The sequence below is a fragment of the Crocuta crocuta genome, unplaced genomic scaffold (genome assembly GCF_008692635.1).
Source record: "Crocuta crocuta isolate KB4526 unplaced genomic scaffold, BGI_CrCroc_1.0 scaffold235, whole genome shotgun sequence".
NCBI lineage: Eukaryota > Metazoa > Chordata > Mammalia > Carnivora > Hyaenidae > Crocuta > Crocuta crocuta.
Window position 1 is genome coordinate 10,442,392 of NW_027531285.1, and position 21,804 is coordinate 10,464,195.

At 39.2% G+C, this 21,804-nt stretch overlaps 1 protein-coding gene and 1 non-coding gene across 5 annotated transcripts in view; one reads left to right on the top strand and one right to left on the bottom strand.

Moving 5' to 3' along the window:
* The window catches only part of NDUFAF6 (NADH:ubiquinone oxidoreductase complex assembly factor 6), a 30,862-nt gene that overhangs the window by 4,413 nt on the left and 4,645 nt on the right, over positions 1 to 21,804 (top strand). Inside the window, exons 2-7 of one of the 4 annotated variants that reach the window (XM_077771321.1) lie at positions 1,083 to 1,186; positions 6,884 to 7,006; positions 12,043 to 12,099; positions 16,003 to 16,105; positions 17,133 to 17,266; positions 17,689 to 17,790. In XM_077771321.1, the coding sequence (XP_077627447.1) occupies positions 6,920 to 7,006; positions 12,043 to 12,099; positions 16,003 to 16,105; positions 17,133 to 17,266; positions 17,689 to 17,790 (483 nt within the window). In that variant the 5' untranslated portion in view covers positions 1,083 to 1,186; positions 6,884 to 6,919. Of the gene's footprint in view, positions 1 to 1,082; positions 1,187 to 6,883; positions 7,007 to 8,195; positions 8,330 to 12,042; positions 12,100 to 16,002; positions 16,106 to 17,132; positions 17,267 to 17,688; positions 17,791 to 21,804 lie in introns of those variants that run through there. The other 3 variants (XM_077771320.1, XM_077771322.1, XM_077771323.1) reach the window with 3 other exon arrangements.
* Positions 909 to 993, bottom strand: TRNAK-UUU (transfer RNA lysine (anticodon UUU)). The gene has a single exon. It is a non-coding gene; the product is annotated as a tRNA-Lys (tRNA).

A 21,804-nucleotide genomic window follows, 5' to 3' on the forward strand; every position in this document is an offset into this window, starting at 1 on the left:
AGGAAACATACGTGTACACATAGGCACACACCCACCCACACACTCCTATATTATTTTCTGCTTTTGTGTCTTATCTGTGTCTGTATCTGTGTATTAAAGAGGTGCCTGGGTGGCTCACTTGGTTAAGTGTTAAGTGTCTGACTCTTGATTTCGGCTCAGGTCATGATCCCATGATTTGTGAAATTGGGCCCCATGTTGGGCTCTGTGCTGCCTGTGTGGAGCCAGCTTGGGATTCTGTCTCTCCCTCTCTCTCTGCCTCTCCCCTGCCTGTGTGCGCTTTCTCTCTCTCAAAATAAATAAACTTAGAAAAAACCTGTGAGTTCATGCCGTACTTGCTGGGATTACTCACTTGTGTAATCCACCTGAGTAGCTCATTTGAATTCTTACCAAAACCAAGGTGACTCAGAGACAGTTAACATTATAAGTACTATAGGGGCGCCTGGGTGGCTCGGTTGGGCATTTGGCTTCGGCTCAGGTCATGATCTCCCCATTTGTGTGTTCGAGCCTCGCGTTAGGCTCTGTGCTGACAGCTCAGATTTGGATTCTGTTTCTCTCTCTGACCCTCCCCCACTTGCACTCTGTCTCTCTCTCTTTTTCAAAAATAAAACATTAAAAAATTTTTAAACAAATTATAAGTACTATGTATGTAAAAATAATAGAGATTATTTCTTTTTAACTAGTCTGGGATTGGGGGCAGATCCATTTTTGTAATTATAAAGAAACAAGTATAAAATATAAGAAATTTCAGGTCTATTTTGGCTCGAAGCCTTATTTGTTTTTTCAGTTAATTCTTTTTTTTTTTTAAATGTTTTATTTATTTTTAGGAGAGAGAGAGACAGCGTGAGCAGGAGAGAGAGGGAGTCACAGACTGAAACAGGCTCCAGGCTCTGAGCTGGCAGTCAGCACAGAGCCCGAGGCGGGGCTCGAACCCACGAACCACGAGATCATGACCCAAGCAAAAGTCGGACACTTAACCGACTAAGCCACCCAGGCGCCCCTGTTTCTTCAGTTAATTCTTGACAGCACTTTTTTGTGTACAGTTTAGAACATGCAAATGGTCCTTTTTTGCCTATTTGTTATAGGAAACGAGACTATGAAGGCTACTTGTGCTCCCTGCTGCTCCCCGCAGAATCCAGAAGCTCTGGTTTTGCCCTGAGGGCCTTCAACGTGGAACTGGCTCAGGCTGGTATTAAATACTTTCAAAAATTATTTGCAAAAATGGTGAAAATGTGTAATGTTGAACAATAAAGAAATACAGTTTATAATTTATATGTTAGATCTGGTGATTTCTTTGTCCTTCTTCTACTTAGACTTCTCAGTTAAATTCCAAAAATAAACTAGCTAACAAACTTAATGTTTCTGGAACTACCATTCTGGAATTTTTATTTCTTTCTTCTAAGGTTACTATAAAACTATGAAATTAACGTTTATGTTTGTTAATCTAGAAAGTTAATCACAGTATCACTGCTTTAAAACACTTTTCCAAGTACTTTTTAAATGACGTTTTAGCTTTAATGTGAAGTGGGGAATAGAAGTAGTTATAGCAATTCCAGATCTTAGATCATACTAACTCACTTGTGTCTGAAAAATTATAAAGGAAGGAAAGAGCCTTCTTTTTCATAGAATGGAAAGATGGTGGGCTGATAAAAACAGACATTGAAATGGAGGATGGAAATGAGGGAGCTGAAGTGGAGTGGCCTTGGTCTTCTCAGTAATTAGATGGGGGGCTCAGACGATAAGAGTAAGAGGGGAGGGGAGGGTTTGGAATCTCGAAGAAAGTGCAAATTTTGGCACGGCTTCTCCAGTGAATAGGATAGGAAGTGAAGGAATGAACAGAAGGATGTGAGTATAGCACTGAGGCACAACTGAAGTTAGACACTGAATCTGCGGAGAGTCTAATCGATTCTGGCTACTTTTTGATGTCATGAGTCAGTTTTGGTTTTTTTTAACTTCATCCTTTTTCAGACATAAACTGAACATCTGCATCTTAAGCACAGTTTAGCAATAGAGTCCCCATTGTGATCTTCCAGTATAGCTTTAAAATGATTAAAATCCCATTTTTAATGAATAAACCATTAGGGTTCTCCCTGAATTGTCTGTCACTTTGTAGGAGTGATTTGCTGCTGCTTTACACACACAGTCTTGTTCATTCATTCATTCATTCATTCATTCAATAAGTATTTGATTATCTCATATATGCTAGGTACTGTTTTAGGTGCTGGGGTATTATACCGAATAAAACATATAAAGTCTACACTCAAGGAACAAAACAAGTACTGTGTAACGTATTGATGGAAGCAAGTACTATGGAAAAGAAAACTAAGGGGGATGGGGAGGGCTGGGTGTTGCAGGGGTTCTGATTTTACAGTAGTCAGGAAAAACCTCACTGAGAAGGTAGCATTCGAGCAAAGATTTGCAAGAGGCAAGGGAGTGAGCAAGTATGTGAGCAAAGAGTATTCTACAAAGAACAAACAGGAAGTACAAAGGCTCTGAGGTGCAAATGTACCTGATAAAAGGCCAGTGTGGCACAGCAGCTGAGGGAGGAAGAGTATGGGAGGTTAGGTTAGAGGTACTTGGGCCCGAAAGGCCGGGTCTTGGAGACCAGCGCAGTCACTGTGGCTTTTACTCGGAGATGGGAAACCATTGGAACATCAAATCTTGGTCACATTTTAAAAAGATTACTCTTGATATTGTATTGAGAATAGAGCATATACCACTGGGATCTGAATACTAAACATTACTAAGAGACCCACCACCAAGACCATTAACAAAAACAACTTTTCATCTGGAAGTAATTTCACATACACAAAGTTAAGAGTAGTACAAAAAATACCCATGTACTCTTTTGTTAGTATTCTGCCACACATGCTTTGCAGTTTTGTCTATATATTTCATTCTGTGAATCATTTTAGAGTAACTTGACTACTCATGGCCCTTATCCCTCTAATCTTGAGTATGTATTTCATAAGAAAGAATATTCTCTTACATAACCACAGTAATCAATCTGAGTAAATTTGGTGTTGATACAGTGTTTAATCTGTCTGGTTTCCAATTTTGTCAAATGATCCAATAATGTCCTTTATGGCATTTTCCTCCCTTCTGTACAAAAGCCAGTCTAGGATCATGTATTACATTAATTTTCATCTCTTTAACCTCCTTTAATCTGTAACATTTTCACAGCTTTTGTCTTTTATGACATTGATATTTTTAAAACAATACTTCTTTTATTTTTTATTGTTAAAATACTTTTAAAAAATAGAATCTTTCTCATTTGGAGTTTTGTTTTTTTGTCATAATTATTTTATGCATTCCTTGTCTAATACGACTAAGTGATGTATGTCCTTTTTAGCAAATCATAAGGAGGATGAAATGTCCATCTGCCTCTTATTGGTGATATTGAATTTGGTCACAGTCAAAATATTTATATTTTTTCCTTGTTAAATGTGAGTAGACATTTTAAGACCGTGGTCTGCATCAGAATTTACCTCCTAGATGGTCAACAGGTACATGAAAAGTTGCTTAATACGACTAACATCAGGGAAATGCAAGTCAAAATCACAGTGAGGCATCACCTCACACATGTTAGAATGACTGGTATCAAAAAGACAAGAAATAACAAGTGTTGTGGAGACCAGGATGTGGAGAAAAGAGAACCCTTGTGCACTGTTGGTAAGAATATAAATTGGTGCAGTCACCATGGAAAATAGTAAGGAGATTGCTCAAAAAATAAAAAATAGAACTACCCTATGATCCAGCAATTCCACTTATGGATATTTATCTGAAGAAAATGAAAACACTGACTTAAGATATCTGCACCCCCTTGTTCGTTGCAGTGTTATTTACAGTAGCCAAGATGCGGAAGCAACCTAAGTATCCACTGATAGGTGAATGGATAAAGAAAATGCGTAAATATACAATAGAACATTTTTCAGCCATAAAAAAGAAGGAAATCTTGCCATCTGTGATGACTTGGATGGACTTTGAGGGCGTTATGCTAAATGAAATAAGTCAGACAATATATGATCTCACTTATATGTGGAATCTAAAAAACAAAAAATCCCCAAAATTCACAGATAGAACAGATTATTAGGGAAGGGAAGCAAAACTAATACAAAAACAGGGAAGGGGACCAAACATAAGAGACTCTTTTTTTTTTTTTTAATTTTTATTTCTAGGAGAGAGAGAGACAGCGTGAGCAGGGGAGGGTCAGAGAGAGAGGGAGTCACAGACTGAAACAGGCTCCAGGCTCTGAGCTGGCAGTCAGCACAGAGCCCGACGCAGGACTCGAACCCACGAACCGCGAGATCATGACCCAAGCGAAAGTCGGACGCTTAACCGACTAAGCCACCCAGGCGCCCCAGGAGACTCTTAAATATGGAGAACAAACAGAGTTACTGGAGGGGTTGTGGGAAGGGAGATGCGCTAAATGGGTAAGGACATTAAGGAATCTACTCCTGAAACCATTGTTGCACTATATGTTAACTAACTTGGATGTAAATTAAAAAAACATTTTTAATTAATTAAAAAAAAGAACAGGTTAGATTGGTGGTTGCATAGATAGGGGTGGGTGTAAGCGAAATGGGTGAAGGTGGTCAAAAAGTATAAACTTCCAGTTATAAAATAAGTCATGAGGCTGTAATATATAGCATGGTGACTATATCAGAATTTGAAAGCTGCTGAGAGTGGATCTTAAACGTTCTCATCACAAGAAGAAAAAGATTAGTAACTGTGTATGGTAATGGATGTTAACGAGACTTACTGTGGTGATCATTCACAATTCACACATATATCAAGTTAGGTTGTACACCTGAAACTAGTATATGTCAATTCTGCATTGAAAAAAAATTTACCTCCTAGATTTAGCATGCATTGGTGACTCTTGTCTGACTCTAACGAGGCCATTCTTAATCAGTATTGAGGAGACAATCTAATAATTTTCTTTTTAAAAATTACTTTGTAAATGAGTTTATCTAAATGGACATACAGTAAAATTCACTTTTTGTTGTATATAGTTCTGTAGGTTTTGAAACATGCTTAGAGTCCTGCATTCACCACCGTGGTCATGCAAAAAGAACAATTCCATCAACCCAAAAAATTCCCTCATGTGCCCCTTCGAAGTCAACCACTCCCCTCTCCCATAATCTTTTGCAAGTCCTTCTGGTTCCATTATAAGAGCTGTGAGTGTGTAGAGCATAAGATACAGTACTCCTTTTTTTCTTTTTTCTTTAGAGTTTGCAAGCAAGGGAGAGGGATCAGATGGGGGGTAAGGGGGGAGAGGGAGAGAGAGAATCTTAAGCAGGCTCCATGCTCAGCATAGAGCCCAATGTGGGACTTGATCCTGGGATCATGACCTGAGCCAAACTCAAGAGTCAGCTGACTGAGCCAGCCAGGCACCCTAAACTACTACTTTTTTGAGCCATATTTTCTCTGTTTGTAAGTGGGTGTGCTGGTAATGATCCTATGGGTCTGTAGTGAGGAATGGGATCAGATCATCTCTGGGACAGTACATAGCAAAGGGCCTGGCACTTGTAGACATTTGATTTTTTTTAAACTAATTTTTAAAATTTGTATCCAAGTTAGCATATGGTGCAACAATGATTTCAGGAGTAGATTCCTTACTGCCCCTGACCCGTGTAGCCCATCCCCACCACAACCCCTCCAGCAGCCCTCTGTCTGTTCTCCATATTCAAGAGTCTCATGTTTTGTCCCCCTCCCTATTTTTGCTTCCCTTCTGTTCATCAGTTTTGTATCTTAAAGTCCTCATATGAGTGAAGTCATGATATTTGTCTTTCTCTTTCTAATTTTGCTTCGCATAATACGCTCTATTTCCATCCAGGTAGTTGCAAATGGCAAGATTTCATTCTTTTTGACTGCCGAGTAACACTCCGTTGTATATATATACCACATCTTCTTTATCCACTCATCCATCGATAAACATTTGGGCTCTTTCCCTACTTTGGCTATTGTCAATAGCGCTGCTATAAACATTGGGGTGCATATGCCCCTTCGAAATAGCATACCTGTATCCCTTGGATAAATTCCTAGTAGAGCAATTGCTGGCGTAGACATTTGGTAAATGTTACTTTCTTCCCTGCTTCCTCTAGAAAGCCCTGGCTCTATTTCTTAGGCTTATCTCTAGACTTAAAAATAATTTTACCATCACTAATCTAATGAAGATTGATTTTCTTCTCTTCCACTTATTTTTAAAAACTCTTTTATTATGGAAAAATTTGAATATCTGTAGAATTGGAGAATGCAGTATAGTTAACTCCCATAAACCCATCACTCAGCTCCATCTGTTACTAGCTCATGGCCAATCTTGATTTTACATCTCTCTCCTCACCTACCCCATCCTCACCTCCAAGTTATTTTGAAGTATCAGATAAATTTTTCCATCTGTAAATATTTCCATACGTATCTCTAAATGATAACGCATTTAAAAAGTAACTACAATGCCATTGTCCAATATTAAAAATGTAATAGTTCTTCAGTATCATTAAACATCCAGTGTTCAGATTTTTCCCAGTTGTCTCTTTCTTTTCAAATCAGAATTCAAATAAAGTCCATTTACTGCATACTGCAACTGATTTATCTATCAATTTCTTTTAATCTAACTGTACCCTCCACTCTTTTTCTTGGCAATTTATTTCTAGAAGACGATCTATTTTCGAATGCAGACCTTGGAAATACTGGAAGTAATCTGCAGTTTTATTTAGGAACCTCTTAATGAGAAGAATTTAACTGATATATAGCTTCAAGGAAAAATTAAAATAAATATATAGGGTTAAACTTAGTTTTTGGATGAATCATGGCTATGCAGTCACAAATACTGATTTTGAGACTGAAGAGTGCATTTATTAAGGTTTTTGAACGCTGTTTACAGGTTAAGGACTCAGTCTCTGAGAAAACAATTGGACTGATGCGAATGGAGTTTTGGAGAAAAACCGTGGATGACATATACAGTGACAACCCACCCCAGCAGCCTGTGGCCATTGAGCTGTGGAAGGTAAAAACGAAATGCTGCTTTTAATTTATAAGTGTTATTTGAGCTTACTTTTTTTTAATTAGAAAAATGTTTATTTATATTTGAGAGAGAGAGAGAGAGTGTGAGTGGGGAAGGGGCAGAGAGACAAGACAGAACCTGAAGCAGGCTCCAAGCTCTGAGCTGTGAGCTGTGAGCTATCAGTACAGAGCCCAAGGTGCACCTTGAACTCACAATCAGTGAGATCATGACCTGAGCCGAAATTGGACGCTTAACAAACCGAGCCACCCAGGCACCCCTTGAGCATACTTTTTGATGCATACAGTTAGGCTAGTGGCTATGGGGAATCTATCCTGAAAATAATTTTAGGCTCATGTAATGTTTAGAGCTGTTAGTTTTGACAGAGGAATTTTAAATCATCTGCTAATAAACTTGCACAGATCTTTAGTGAACTTTTTATTAGAAGAAAAAAGAGGAATCTGGTCCCTCTGTGTTATAAATTATTTACTTGCTTTCCACATATTTGGCTGTAGAAATTAAACACCATACTTTTTTTAACGTTTTATTTATTTTTGAGAGAGAGAGAGCGACAATGGGGAAGGGACAGAAAGTGGGGGGGGGGTGCGGCAGAAGATCCGAGGCAGGCTCTGAGCTGTCGCCACAGAGCCTGTCGTGGGGCTCAAACCCATGAACTGTGAGATCATGACCTGAGTTGAAGTCAGACACTCAACTGACTGAGCCACCCAGGTGCCCCAACACGCATATATTTTGAAGCAGTGGCAGGTTAATTGTTCTGTCTGCCAGCAGCTCCTTATTCCAGTGCTCCAGTTCATTCCGTGGGCTGTAGAAAAACACATGCTGACCTTTTGTGAAGGGAGACTTGCCCTCACCATTGTCCAGACACAAATATAAAACTGCCTTGTTGCATCTTCATTGATGAATTTGAAGTATTAGAGAATGGAGACTTATGAGCTAGAGAATTATTTGGACAGCTAGATGTATCTAGTGCATAGTTTCACATTAAAGCAGTGATATGGATCCTTCATTCATAAACAGCCATGCAGAGTTCCCAAGTGTGCCACACCATGATTGGAGGAAGGGAATTGGGTACCTTTTGTCACTGATGTGTCCCCACTATGGTGTGATGAGTGCCAAAAGACAGGTTCTGTCATGGAGCCACGGACAGGCCTGACAGGGGTGCCCCTCTTCTCAGGTCTGCACACCAGCAGAGGCAGGCCCTGTTCCCCGGCCCCCGACTGACTTCACAGAACCCCAGTAAGGATGGAAAGCCAGGCCCCCTGGCCAGGGACTGAGAAGAAAGAGTGGACGGGAAGCTGTGAGTATTAGGTTAGTTGTTTACCTCTATTCATCTCACTTTAAGAACCTCCACCGTGGTGACTCCATTTAGAGAAAGATTTTTTCTGAAATCAAGAAAAACTATTATTTTACATGCAGACATCCCCGCAGCGGGGGGGTTATGCTAAGGCTTGCATCGTTAGAGATTCCTTCAACACAAATTTATCTCATCTTGGCCTCTCTTAAAAAAACCAGAAGACACATCTGAATTGTAGAATGTTGACACATGTGCCGATTGGTCCGATTTAATAGCTCCTTGAATGTTGATGATGGCTGTTGACCAGCTTTCTGAGACGCCCGGTGTTGAAGGTTAATATGAATATTTGAAGGAAGGAGGTAGTGTTCAGAGCAGTTGTCCTGGTTGCATGTTCTCTACCCTTCCACACTCTGCTGGAGCACATGCTTTTTGCACACCATCCAGTAAAACTTTCCATTGGTTCTTTAGAGAGAGTCAGGTTCTTCTGGAAGAGTAAGTAGGGAAAGAGTGACGGTGTTGTGCAGGGAGCACTTTCCTGCCACAGTGATTCATTAGTGCTTTTAGGATACAAGATAATTGCATATCCATAATTACACGTGTATTTCATACGGGGTTCCCCATTTCTCAGTGTATTAATGTTAGTTGCAAGTTTGAACTTTTGTTTATAGCCAAGGTTTTTATTCTGTTTGGTTTCTGTTTTAAAAATTGCTGATACTTTATTCAGCAGATTTTCAGCTGCTTATTAAATCCTTTATTTTTTTTTAAACTTGATCTCTGATTTCCTTCAGAATCAGACAGAAGAATTGTATTGTATGGTCAAGGAACTGTAGCCGTTACAGCTTCAGCGTTGAGTAAACAGAAACCTGACTTTCTGTGGTTAAATATTTCTTGAGTACTTTTAGGTGCCAGGAATGGTGCTTGATGGTGGTTGCAAAGATCAAACATGCCTTGCCCCACGCAGACATGCACAAAATAAAACAAGATCAGGACTCTGTAATGACTGAGGAATCCCAGGCTGATTCCTGGGACCGGGGAGAGGCCTGCAGGGAGTGCTGCCAGGTAGTAGCAGAGCGCTTTGCAGCCGACACCATGCAGCTCTTTTGGCTTCTGTTAGTTCTTGGCAGGCAGAGTGGGCTCTGTTCTCTGAACTTCCAATTAGTATCATTAGTCATTAGTATCAATGACGTCTTAGAGGCTTAGATGGAGTACAGGATATTCCTGACACTTTGTTCCACTACCATATTTATTCTTTCTTTTTTAAAAAAGTTTATTTATTTTGAGAGAGAGAGAGGGGGGCGGGCAGGAGAGGGGCAGAGAGAGAAAGAGAGGGAGAAAGAAAATCCCAAGTGCACGGAATCCGATGCTGGCTTGAACTCCTGAACTGTGAGATTGTGATCTGAGGTGAAATCAAGAGTTGGATGCTTAGCTGACTGAGCCATCCATGTACCCCTACCATATTTATTTTTTATGAAAATATATCTTACTTATTGTTGACTTGGCAAGAAGACAATGTTTTGAAAATTTGTTTGGAAATAATTTCAAACTTTCGGAAAGCTTGCAAAATTTAAAATAGTACAAAGAACACTTACATAACCTATATCCAGACTCACCTGTTGTTAACACTTTATTCTGTATGTTTGTGATTTGTGCAGTGCTCGTGTACAATTGCATGTGTGCTCTGTGGTGTGCGTGCATTGTCACACTCATAATTTGTATCTGAATCCCTTGAGTATAAGTGCTATACTTCATGGCCCTTCATCCCTAAATACTTAAAAGTATTTCCAAGAACAGGGATATTCTCTTATGTTATCTGAACAGCTCCTAACTTTTGTAAATTTAACTTTGGCGTAACACTTTTATATAACTTTCCACTTACATTCCACTTTTGTCAGTATCGCCAGTATTGTCCACAATAGTATTTTCCCCTCCAGTATAGGATCCAGTCTAGGGTTGTGTATTTGTTGTCATGTCTCTTTCTCATGCCTTAATCTGGAACATTTCTGTCGCTTCTGTCTTCTATGACATTGACTTTTTTTTATAAGTTTATTTTTATTTATTTTGAGAAAGATACAGAGAGCAAGCGGTAGAGGGGCAGGGAGAGGAGGAGATAGAATCCCAACCAGGTTCCATGCCTTCAGTGCAGAGTGTGAGGTGGGGCTGGGACTCACGAACTGTGAGATTATAACCTAAGCCAAAATCAAGAATCAGACACTTGGGGCACCTGGGTGGCTCAGTCAGTTAAGTGTCTGGTTTCAGCTCAGGTCATAATCTCCCTGTTCGTGAGTCTGAGCCCTGCATCAGGCTCTGTGCTCACAGCTCAGAGCCTGGAGCCTGGAGCCTACTTTGGATTCTGTGTCTCCCTTTCTCTCTGCCCTCCCCTGCTCATGCTCGCTCTCTCTCTCTTGAATAAATAAACATTAAAAAAAATTTAAAAAGTTATAAAAAAAAAAAAAAGAATTGGACACTTAACCAATTGAGCCACCAGGTGCCCTGTCATTGACATTTTTGAAGAGTATAGCCTCCTCCTGCTTTTTTAGAACATTTCTCATTTTGGAGAAAACATTATCTGATGTTTTCTCATGACTAATTCAGTTAATTTAGGTGATATGTTCTTAGGGCATCACATCTGGAGGCACACTTTGTCCATCTGTCCTTTATTGGCACTGTTGATTTTCATCACCTGGTCAAGATGTTGCCTGGTTTTCCCAGTCTGTAATTATAATTTCTCTCACAAACTAATCCACTTTAAGACTATGCACATATCCTGCTCCTCATCAGTTTCTTCCTAAACTTAGCGTTCATTGATGGTTCTTATCTGATTCAGTCTTTACTTGTTATGATCGCAAAATGATAATTTCCAAACTCTAGCACTCTGTCAACATTACTGGTTGGCACTTGGCATTCTAGTATAAGGAAGAACTCTCAGTCTTCTGTGTTTGTTTATTAATTATTGCTATGAACTCACAAATTCCTGTTTTTTTTTCCAGTATTTTATAATTCATTACTATATGTGATTATTTGGGTGTTCAAGTTGTCCCAGATTTGGACAGTGAGAGCCCTATGAAATTGGCTCTTATGTCCTTATGACATGCACCCTCATCACTTTTTGGGGCATATTGTATTTTCTGACACAGTAAGATATTCTAGGATCACCTCGAATCTCCCATCACTCTGTTTCTCTAGAGCCCTGTTTTCTTTGGAGTCGAACTGGAGACTAAGATCTGGGCACTAGGTGTGCTGTTTCCTACTGGAGTCTTTATTTGCTAAGAGAACGCTACCCTACAGATTACTTTCTTTGGACTTTTAGTTATTCTTTTCATGTTTGAAGAAGTGGTTATTTTCACTAAGTAGAATTTTTGTCCTGTGGAGAAAACTTTGTGTATGATAAATAAGCAAAGAAGTCAAGATACATCATATAACTAACTGAAGCTTGGTATTTAATTCTTGTTTTGTTTTTGTTTTGAAAGTGGAATTGTTAAATTACTAATAGCATTAAGAAAAAACATCTAGTGGAAATGTTTTGGATGTATTATATTTACTTGGAAATGTTTTGAAATGTTTTCTAGGGACATTTTCTTTTTCCCTGATATTTCTTTAACACAGCTGTCTATCTGGTGATAGTTATTACAAAAGTTTCCTTAACTAGTTTTGTGTTTGTTTATTTTCAGATCTGCTGAAGTCATTTCTAGTACTTTCTAAAAATTTACAACACTCTTGTTTTTTTCAGGCTGTCAAAAGACATAATCTGACTAAAAGATGGCTTATGAAAATCATTGATGAAAGAGTAAGTTGAAATTGCTCAAGTCGTGTTTTCTTCCTTTTTAATCTATAAGCTAATTCCTCAGGGAGGAAATGTTTTAATATGTGTATTATATTTTGGAGGAAGGAGACTTTTAGAGAACTGTCATTCTATCCATTCTCCATCACTGCATGCCGCCCACCTCAGCCCCCTCCCCCTGCACCTTGAGTCAGACAGGCAAACACAGGCACCGAGGCAGAGACGTGTGTGTGCACACTAACCCCACTCTACTATTTTGTTTGTTTTTGTAATGGAAATGTTTGGACTTCTACTTTTATACAAAAGTAGAGAGAATAGTGTAATATACTTTCATGTATCGGTTAACCAGCTTTAATAGTTATAAATACATATCCAATCTTGTTTCATCTATATTCTTTTTTTTTTTTTTNTTTCATCTATATTCTACCAACTCTTCTCATTAAACACCACTGGATTATTTTAAAGTAAACCCCATATTATTAGCTTGCAAATAAATATTTGTATCTTGAAAAAATTTTTAAAAATACTTTTAGAAAACATACCCACAATAAATGATCATACCTTAAAAAAGTACAGATAATTCCTTGATATCATCAAAACTTGAGTAGTCGTACACATACTTTTATGTACACACGGTATTTGGATCTCTGTCCAGATAGTTGAGGGAATAAGGAAAGTCTGATGGTTCTATTCTAGTGAATGGAATGCTATCTTACGTTCTACTCCCAACCAAGCATACAAATTGCTCTCTGGCCTGGGCTAACTTATGTAATCTTTCTGGCACATGGTTGGCTCAGTGTCCTCATTGGCCTGATATTTATCACATACTGTTGTCATGAAAATGGGAGTTTACTTAGTTTATTTGGATAAAGCCTATTAATAACCATAGGCTATAGTAATTATAAACCAAAATGGGAGATAATGACTTCAGCCTTTAAAAGAAATTGTTGTTGGCCTACAGAGTTAATTAGCACTAAGAAGATCTATTTTTCAGGTGTTTTCTGTTTTTATGAGGTAAAGACAATTAGAAAATTTAAGACAGAGGGAAGCCTGGGTGGCTCAGTCGGTTAAGCATCTGACTTCAGCTCAGGTCATGATTTCATGGTTTGGGTGTTTGAGCCTCACATTGGGCTCTGCACTGACAGCTCAGAGTCTGGAGCCTGCTTCGGGTTCTGTGAATCCTTCTCTCCCTGTCTCTCTCTGTCTCAAAAATAAACATTGACATTTTTTTTAATTAAAAAAAAAAAGAAAATTTAAGAAAGAGAGAACTTTTTGGTTTAGTGGAAAATAACATTTGGCTTTTGTAGGGAGGGATATTTAAGAGTAAAAGACTAGGCTCAATATCCCACATTGATCTTTAGATTCAGTGCAGTCCCTATAAAAACTCCACCTGCCTTTTTTGCAGAAATTAACTAGCTGATCCTGAAATCCATATGGAAATGCAAGAGACTCAGAATTGCTTAAGGCAACCTTGCCAAAGAAGAAAGCTCCAAAGTTAAAGTAATCAAAGTGGAACACTGGCATGGCAGAGACATATAGATCAATGGAATGGAATTGAGAGTCCAGAAATAAACCCATAAATTTATAGTTAATTGATTTTTTGACAAGGGTGTGAAGATAATCCAACTGGGAAAGAATAGGTTTTCAACAAATGTCAGGACAACTGGATATCCGCATGCAAAGAATGAATTTGGATTCCTATCTAACACCATAAACAAAAACTAACTCAAAATAGGCCAAACACCTAAATGTAAGAGTTAAAACTGTAAAACCCTTAGGAGAAAACATAGGTATAAATCTTTGTGACTTCAGGTTAGGCAGTGATTTCTGAGATATGATATCAAAAGTATAAGCAATAAAAGAAAAAACAGGTAATTGGATTTTAACAAAATTAAAAATCTTAATTAAGTGAAAAAGCAGTCTATGGAATGGGAGAATGTATTTGTAAGTTATATATATATTTGATAAGGAACAAGTATCTAGAATATGTAAAGAACTCTTAAAACTCAACAGTAAGAAGACAACCAATTTAAAAATGGGGAAAGGAGGGGTGCCTGGGTGGCTCAGTTGGTTGAGTGTCCGGCTTCGGCTCAGGTCATAATCTCATGGTTTGTGGGTTTGAGCCCCATGTTGGGCCCTGTGCTGACAGCTATCTCAGAGCCTGGAGCCTGCTTCAGATTCTGTTTGTCTCTCTCTCTCTGACCCTCCCCTGCTCACACTGTCTCTCTCGCTCTCTCTCTCTCTCAGAAATTAAAAAAAAAAAAAGTTAAAAAAACTTTTTTTAATGGGGAAAGGATTAGGGTAAGCATTTCTACAAGGGAGAGCTACCTGTGATCAATAAGCACCTAAAAGGATGCTCAACATCTTTTCATTAGGGAAATGCAAATCAAAACCAGAATAAATTACTCCTTTATACTCATTAGGATGGCTATAATAAAAATATGAACAACAATGAGTGTTGGTGAGGATGTAGAGAAATTAGAAACCTTCATACAGTGCTGATGGGAATGTGAAATGATACACCCGCACTGGAGAAAGTTTGGCAGTTCTTCAGAAAGTTAAACATTGAGTTATCATAGACCCAGCAATTTTACTCCTATATTTATGCCCAAGAGAAATGAAAACATGTATCCACACAAAACCTGTACACAAATGTTCACAGCAGCATTATTCATAATAGTCCAAAAGTGGGAACAACTCATAATCTACCAATGAGTGAATAAACACAGTGTGGTACATTCATACAATGGAATATTATTAATACTTTCTCCAGTTAAAAAGAATCAGGTACTAATATATGCTCCAACATGGATGACCCTTAAAAACATGCTAACTGAAAGAAGCCAGATACAAAAAACTGTATATTGTGTTATTGCATTTTTATAAAATATCCAGAATGAACAAATCCATAAAGACAGAAAGTAGATGAGTGGTTTACAGGTGAATGAGAGAAGGGGGAAATGGGAAGTGACTGCTTAATGGACACAGGGTTTCTCTTTGAGGTGGGGAAACATTCTGGGATTAGATAGTGGTGATAGTTGAACAGTTTTGTGAATATACTAAAAACCAATGAATTGTACATATTAAAAGGGTATATTTTATGGTATGTGAATTATTACTCAGTTTTTAAAAAACGTAAAAGATTGGACATAATTTTTTCCCCCTGGGATCATTGCTGGTGCCATTTTCTTCTGATTAAAAGTAAAGAGGAAGGGGCATATTTCCTTGGCAGTGGAGTCTTTGTAAATGTATTATTATAATAGTGGCTACATGTTCTTAGTCTGAGAGTTATATTTTTTGGTTTCTGGAATATAATGTGATCAGTTAAGGTACTCACCCCCATTACTTTATGGAGCTTGGTGTCTTTGGGGTGGAGTCTGCTTATGATCTCCTTTCCTTTCCTATATACCTTTTCTTTATTAAAAACACTGGCTTAACAGTTAAAATGTATGGATTTGAATCCTATTCTCATCATTTACTAGCTATGTGACCTCAGACATATTACTTAATATGTCTGTGACTCCGTTTCCTCATCTGCAATGTGGAAAAAGCATTAATTCTTTATCTTTTGGGGGGAAGTTTCGATGAGTAAGAAGATAATGTCTAAAGTGCTTAAGTCAGAGCTCAGTTAAGTCAGTTTCTCATGACTCCCTGGCCTTTTGAACATTAAGCTAACCCCATGTCTGGTGACTTGTGCATTGAGATTCTTCCCAAGGTATTATTTTGAGAGGTGATTTGCAATTATTGAATGTGTAGACTTTAATGTTTTAATTTTACTTTAATCTTATTGTGTACTAAACAACATAACTAATTATTTTTATTCTTTATTAGTTCTTTAGGGCAAAAAATGGTGCTTTTCTTTATAAAATATTGACAATTCATCAAACTTTATTTGCATTTTGAATATAGGAAAAAAATTTGGAGGACAAAGCATATCGTAATATCCAAGAACTGGAAAATTATGCTGAAAACACTCAGAGTTCTCTCCTTTATTTAACACTAGAAATATTGGGTAAGTCTTTTTTTCTATTTTATAATTCTGTTTTCAAAGAAAATACCCCTCACTCTTTCATAATTTGACAGTCTAATTGGTTTAACACTGAAGGTTTTCTTTGCACCATCTGTAAAGGAATGTCTTTTTTTTTTTTTCTTTAAAGCAAGAAGGGTAATATATATCTTTCTTTGGAGAACAGACTAATCAAAATACTGAGGCTCTCATAAAAGTACATTAGCTACCTCATGGGAATGCTATAATCAATAATCTGGTAATTGTAGGTGATTTTTCCTTTTTAAGCTTCTCCTACAATTTGGAAGGCCTGAGGCCTGATTCTTCCTTCCCTGTCAATAAAACTTCCCCATGTAAAAAAAAAAAAAAAAAAGTAGAAAATATAAAACTACGTTTCTCAACGTTCTTGTGAGATTGTTTTCTTTTTCTGTCCTCTTAAAAATAAATAAAACAAACAAATTTAGATGATCCTTTTCCTCATCTGACTTTAAGTTGGTGAGGTCTTATTATAATGAGGACATTTTTTGGGCCAAGGACAATACCCTCTCTTTTGAAGAAGGTAATATATCTTTATGTCACCCTAAAGGAGTAACACAAGTCCCTATTGAGATTCCCAGGCTCATTCCGCCTGTACGCCCGGTGACATGTTTGCCAACACAATGAAAGGAGGGAGCAAAAAGCAGACAGTCTGTCAAGCATATACTTAAAATGAGGTCATATGGAAATTGCATTGAGGAGAAGAAATGGAAGACTTGTAATGTTTTTCCAAGAAAGCTGATTAAAATTCCAAATGTGTTCTCGGTGTTCTATAGTCTGAGGAAAACGCTTTTATTTAAAAGTTAAGGTTCAGAAACCTGTTCAGTGGTGAACAGTCAGCTTGACTTTGTGCGCAGTTTTGCTCACATAAGTCCTGTTCTTCAGATATAAAACACAGGAAAAACACCTAATTTTATACGTTTAGGTGATTTCTCCAAGCTGCCTCTATTGATTTGTTGTGAATTTAAGCCCTGTTGCTTTGTTTGTAAAATCCTAGGTGTAAAGGATCTTCATGCAGATCATGCCGCAAGTCACATTGGAAAAGCGCAGGGCATTGTCACTTGCTTGAGAGCAACACCCTATCATGGTAGCAGAAGAAGGGTGTTCCTTCCCTTGGAAATTTGTATGCTGGTAAGGCTATTAACTGTTTCCTCTAATAATTTACCTCAGGAACATGGGGAGGGACATTATCTCTTGGTTCTTTGCTTCATCTGTTCAAGCAGCTGCTTTGAAATCAATACTAATTGCTTTTTTGCTCCAGTTACCACATTGGAATTTTATCAGTCGGGCACCTTAGATCTGTGGTGGATCCATATGTTTGTTTTCTTGCTTGCATAACTGTGTTCTATCTACAACCATTGTTAACATCGTGTTGCATATTCTTCTAGGAGTGTGTGTATGCGTGTCTGTAGGCACACATGGAAGTGTGTTACATATATTTTCAAAAACAAAATAGGCATCATAGTATAGATACTGTTCTGTCACCTGCTGTTCTTGAACTAAGATAAAGTGTGCTTTTAGATTCCTAATGTAATATGTATTTTCCCACACAGCATGGTGTTTCGCAAGAGGATTTTCTACGGCAGAACCAAGATAAAAATGTGAGAGATGTGATATATGACATTGCCAGCCAAGCACACTTGCACCTAAAGCATGTAAGTAGCCTCTCTGCCAAATCATTTAGGAAACTACTATTTCTAAATGTGGCTGTTCCCCAGGCATGGTTAGGGTTCCCGGTCTTGACTCTGTTTCTTATTGAAATCCCAGTAGATTTATCTCAGGCACTCTTAAAACCTTTTTCCAGTTTTTTATGGTCCCCCTTTCTCCCTCTCAGCAGATGAACACATCCTTTAGGGAGCAAGCCCAGCCTCTGCTTCCTTGCTTAGCTCCTGTGTGCGCTGTGCCCCCCACCAGCTCTTGCTCTCGGGACAGGCTGTGTCTCTGCCCTGCCAGGGCTGATGGCTCCTTTCCAGGGAGCTCATGTCCCCAGCTGACCTGATGACTTGCCCCTTTTCTAGGCAGTTTTCGGACCTTCTGGGGCACGTTTCCCCTCCCCGTTAAACTTTTGTGAGTAAGTGGCTTCATTCATTGTTACCTCAAGGCCAGCAGGACCCTGGCACCGTTCGTTGTGCTATCATTTCGCTTCCACCCTGCCTACTCTAATAATAGGCATTCCTAAATAATCTCCTTATTGCCACCTCTAAGGGGCGCTTAAAACTCTCCTTCATGCCAACTCTTTGTGCTATTGATACCATAGACATTTTCGCTCCTTGAAACTTTCTTTCTTTCTTTTTTTTAATTTACATCCAAATTAGTTAGCATATAATGCAACAGTGATTTCAGGAGTAGAATCCAGTGATTCATCCCGGCATATAACACCACCTTGAAACTTTCTAATATCTTCCTCCTTTGATTCTCTGACTTGGTGTCTAAACTGGTTCCTGATTTCTCCTGTGTATCACTTGAGGTGTTTTCCTAACAGTTTGTTCTTCATCTCTTTTCTCAGTCTGTAACTTGTCTTCTGTTGACTCGCTCATGGTCAAATTTTATTTTTAATTTTTATTTTTTTTAAGTTTATTTATTTTGAGAGAGGGGAGGGGCAGAGAGGGAGAGAGAAAATCCCAGACAGGCTCTGCACTGTCAGTGTAGAGCCCATTGTGGGGCTTGAACTCATGAACTGTGAGATCATGACCTGAGCCAAAATCAAGAGTTGGCCACTTAATCGACTGAGCCACCCAGGCACCCCTTTAAGATTTAATTTTTAAGTAATCTCTACACCTAACGTGGGACTTGAACTCACAACCCTGAGATCAAGTCTCATGCTCCAGTGATTGAGAAAGTCGGATGCCCCCTTCTCTCCTTTCTTTCTTTCTTTTTTTTTTTTTTAATGTTTTATTTATTTCTAGGAGAGAGAGAGAGAGACAGCGTGAGCAGGGGAGGGTCAGAGAGAGAGGGAGTCACAGACTCTGAAACAGGCTCCAGGCTCTGAGCTGGCAGTCAGCACAGAGCCCGACGCGGGGCCCGAACCTCCGAACCGCGAGATCATGACCTAAGCAAAAGTCGGACGCTCAACCGACTAAGCCACCCAGGCGCCCCTCTCCTTTCTTGAAACTATGTCCTTCATCTGCATAATGCTATTCCTTTCTGATTCTTCTGGAACCATTCCTTCATTTCAGTGGCTCCTGAAAACTTGGTGGAAACTTTTTATTTCCCTGATTCTCATGATGCTATTTCTCCCTGGTTCTTCTTGTGAACCTTTATCTTTTCCATTTGTTTGTTTGTTTGTTTTCTGAGCTTCAGTGGATCCTGAAGACCTTGTCATTTACCTGCAAATCTCAGGTCCCTTGTACTTGCCTTTTTTCTGCTTGGAAGATGCTCTCCACCCCCAACTCCTCCACTCCCAACCCCATGGTCAGTATCAAATATCACATTATCAGAAAGCTCGTTCCTGGTCACCTTCTCTAAAATAACAGCCTCCTTTTCCATCCCCTCAGTCCCTTTACCTGGCTTAGCACTTCTCACTACCTGACACAGAATGGAAGTGACTTCATTTGATTCTGTGCTGCATTCTTCATCATCTAAAGTGCCTGGTACATTATAGACACTCAGTAAATATTTGTGAAATATTAAGTAGGTAATGATATTATAAGCTTTCTGAGGGCAAAGATTCTATCTTAATCTTCTTCTGAATTTTCTGAAGTGCAGTTCTCCATTGCAATGGAGGTATAGGTAAAATACATGGAATTTTAGATGAGAAATTACTTAAAACTAGCAGAGTTTTAGATAACGTCTGAGAACACAACAGAAGCATAAATGCAGGAAAGCCCAGAGTTGGAACCTGACTAATCCTAGTTGATGGACACTTAAGGCATCTGAAAAATACAGATTCCTAGGCCCCCACCCCTTGGTGATACAGTAAAGCTAGGATGGGGCCAGGAATTGAATTTCCAAATGATTTTAAATAGCCAGATTTGAAAACTACTGGTTTTCAACACTAGGTTATGTGGAATAGGATCCTGGAAAACAGGATTGGAAGGATGGACTAAAGAAAGATAATGGAGGTTGGGAGGCTTTTGAGAGGCACTGGAGGACAGTGGATGACAGTGCAGACCCTGGAACCAGACCCTGACTTTCAGTCCTAGCTCTGTCATTTCTTAATCACATGATCTTAACCCCTGCGCCTCAGTTTCCTTCTCTGGGAAAGAGGGTCATATTAGTCAAAGGGCTCAAAGGGCTGTGATCTGCATAAATGAGTTAATGTGTATAAAGACTTTGTAACCGTGCCTGGTGTATTATAAGTGACATGTGAGTGGGCTCCCTTCATCATCGCCACCATCAAGTAGAGCAGTGACAGTAGTGTCGCACATTAGAGAACCCAGCCAGCAGTGTTTGAGACAAATTTGGGGGGTGGGAGATCAGTTAGGAGGCTTATTCAGGAGAGACAGAAAGAAGGTCTGACTTAAGAGTAAATATATATGTGTATATAGATTTGTACACAAACACAACAGAGGTAGAATCAACTAAACTTGATGACTGGATGGTGGCAGGATCGGGAAGAGGGAAGGCTGCACAGAGTTCAGGTTTAGGTGATGATGGTGCCGTTCAGAGACTACTGTGAAAGCAGCGGCGTGCTGGTACTAACCAGCAGCCTCTGGGCCAGCTGTTGTACATCTCTGAATTTAAGAGGATTCGAGGCCACTTAGGGAGATGGGCTATTGAAGACTGCAGGATTGGGACTTTGAAGGGAGGTCAGACCTGGAGATAAAGTCAACCACATAGAAAGCCTCTGGTTAAAGTTCTCTGTGTGGATGGTGTTGCCCAAGGAGAAAGCACATCTAGACCTGAGGACCAAGGGCAGAATCCAAGGCCCACTTCCACTTCTCAGGTAGAAGGGAAAGGAACTAACGTTAAAGAACTAATGAGAGTCAGTGTCTTGGAAACCAAAGGAGGAAAAAATTCTAAGAAAGGGGAATATTAAAGTTTTGCATGCTACAGAGAGGTTGAAAAGATGGGATGGTAATTAGTAAATTGTGGGTGATCTTGAAAAGAGCAATTTTAGTAGACGGTTGAGGGTAAGACCAGAGTGCAGGGGGTTAAGACGTCAGGAGTTAGAGGCAGCATTTGACCATGTAAACGAAGACCTGCAGACAAGAGTGGGCTTGGTGAGCGCAGGATGATGGGCATCAGCGTGAGTGGATCAGGGCCAGGGTGGTAGGGAGTTGGGTGGGATAGAAGATGATGGAGCCAAGATGTAGAGGCCCTGGGGATTCCAAAATGAAGAGGTAAGACTTGGTGTATCAAGGAGTTATGTTGAAGAAAGTAAAAAAATAAATAAATTAAAAAAATTTAAACAAAGTAAAAATAAAAGAGTGACTTAGGACTTAGGATATTCATTTGGCAGCCTGTATGAACCGAATTAAAGGTCGAGAACCAGGCAGGCAGATCAGTTAGGAGGCTCTTACATTCATGTAACCAGGAGATACTGATGACCTAAGCTGGGGAGGTGCAGGGGCCTCTTAATGCAAGTACTTCCTCACTCACCCCTCACCACAGAGCTGGGGGGCAAAGCTGTGGGTGTTATGAGGCAGCTGGAAAAGGCCAAAGCCAGTTCATAAGAAAGAATGGGATTCTCATTAAAGTACCTTTTTGGGAGTCTTTTAGGCTTACGA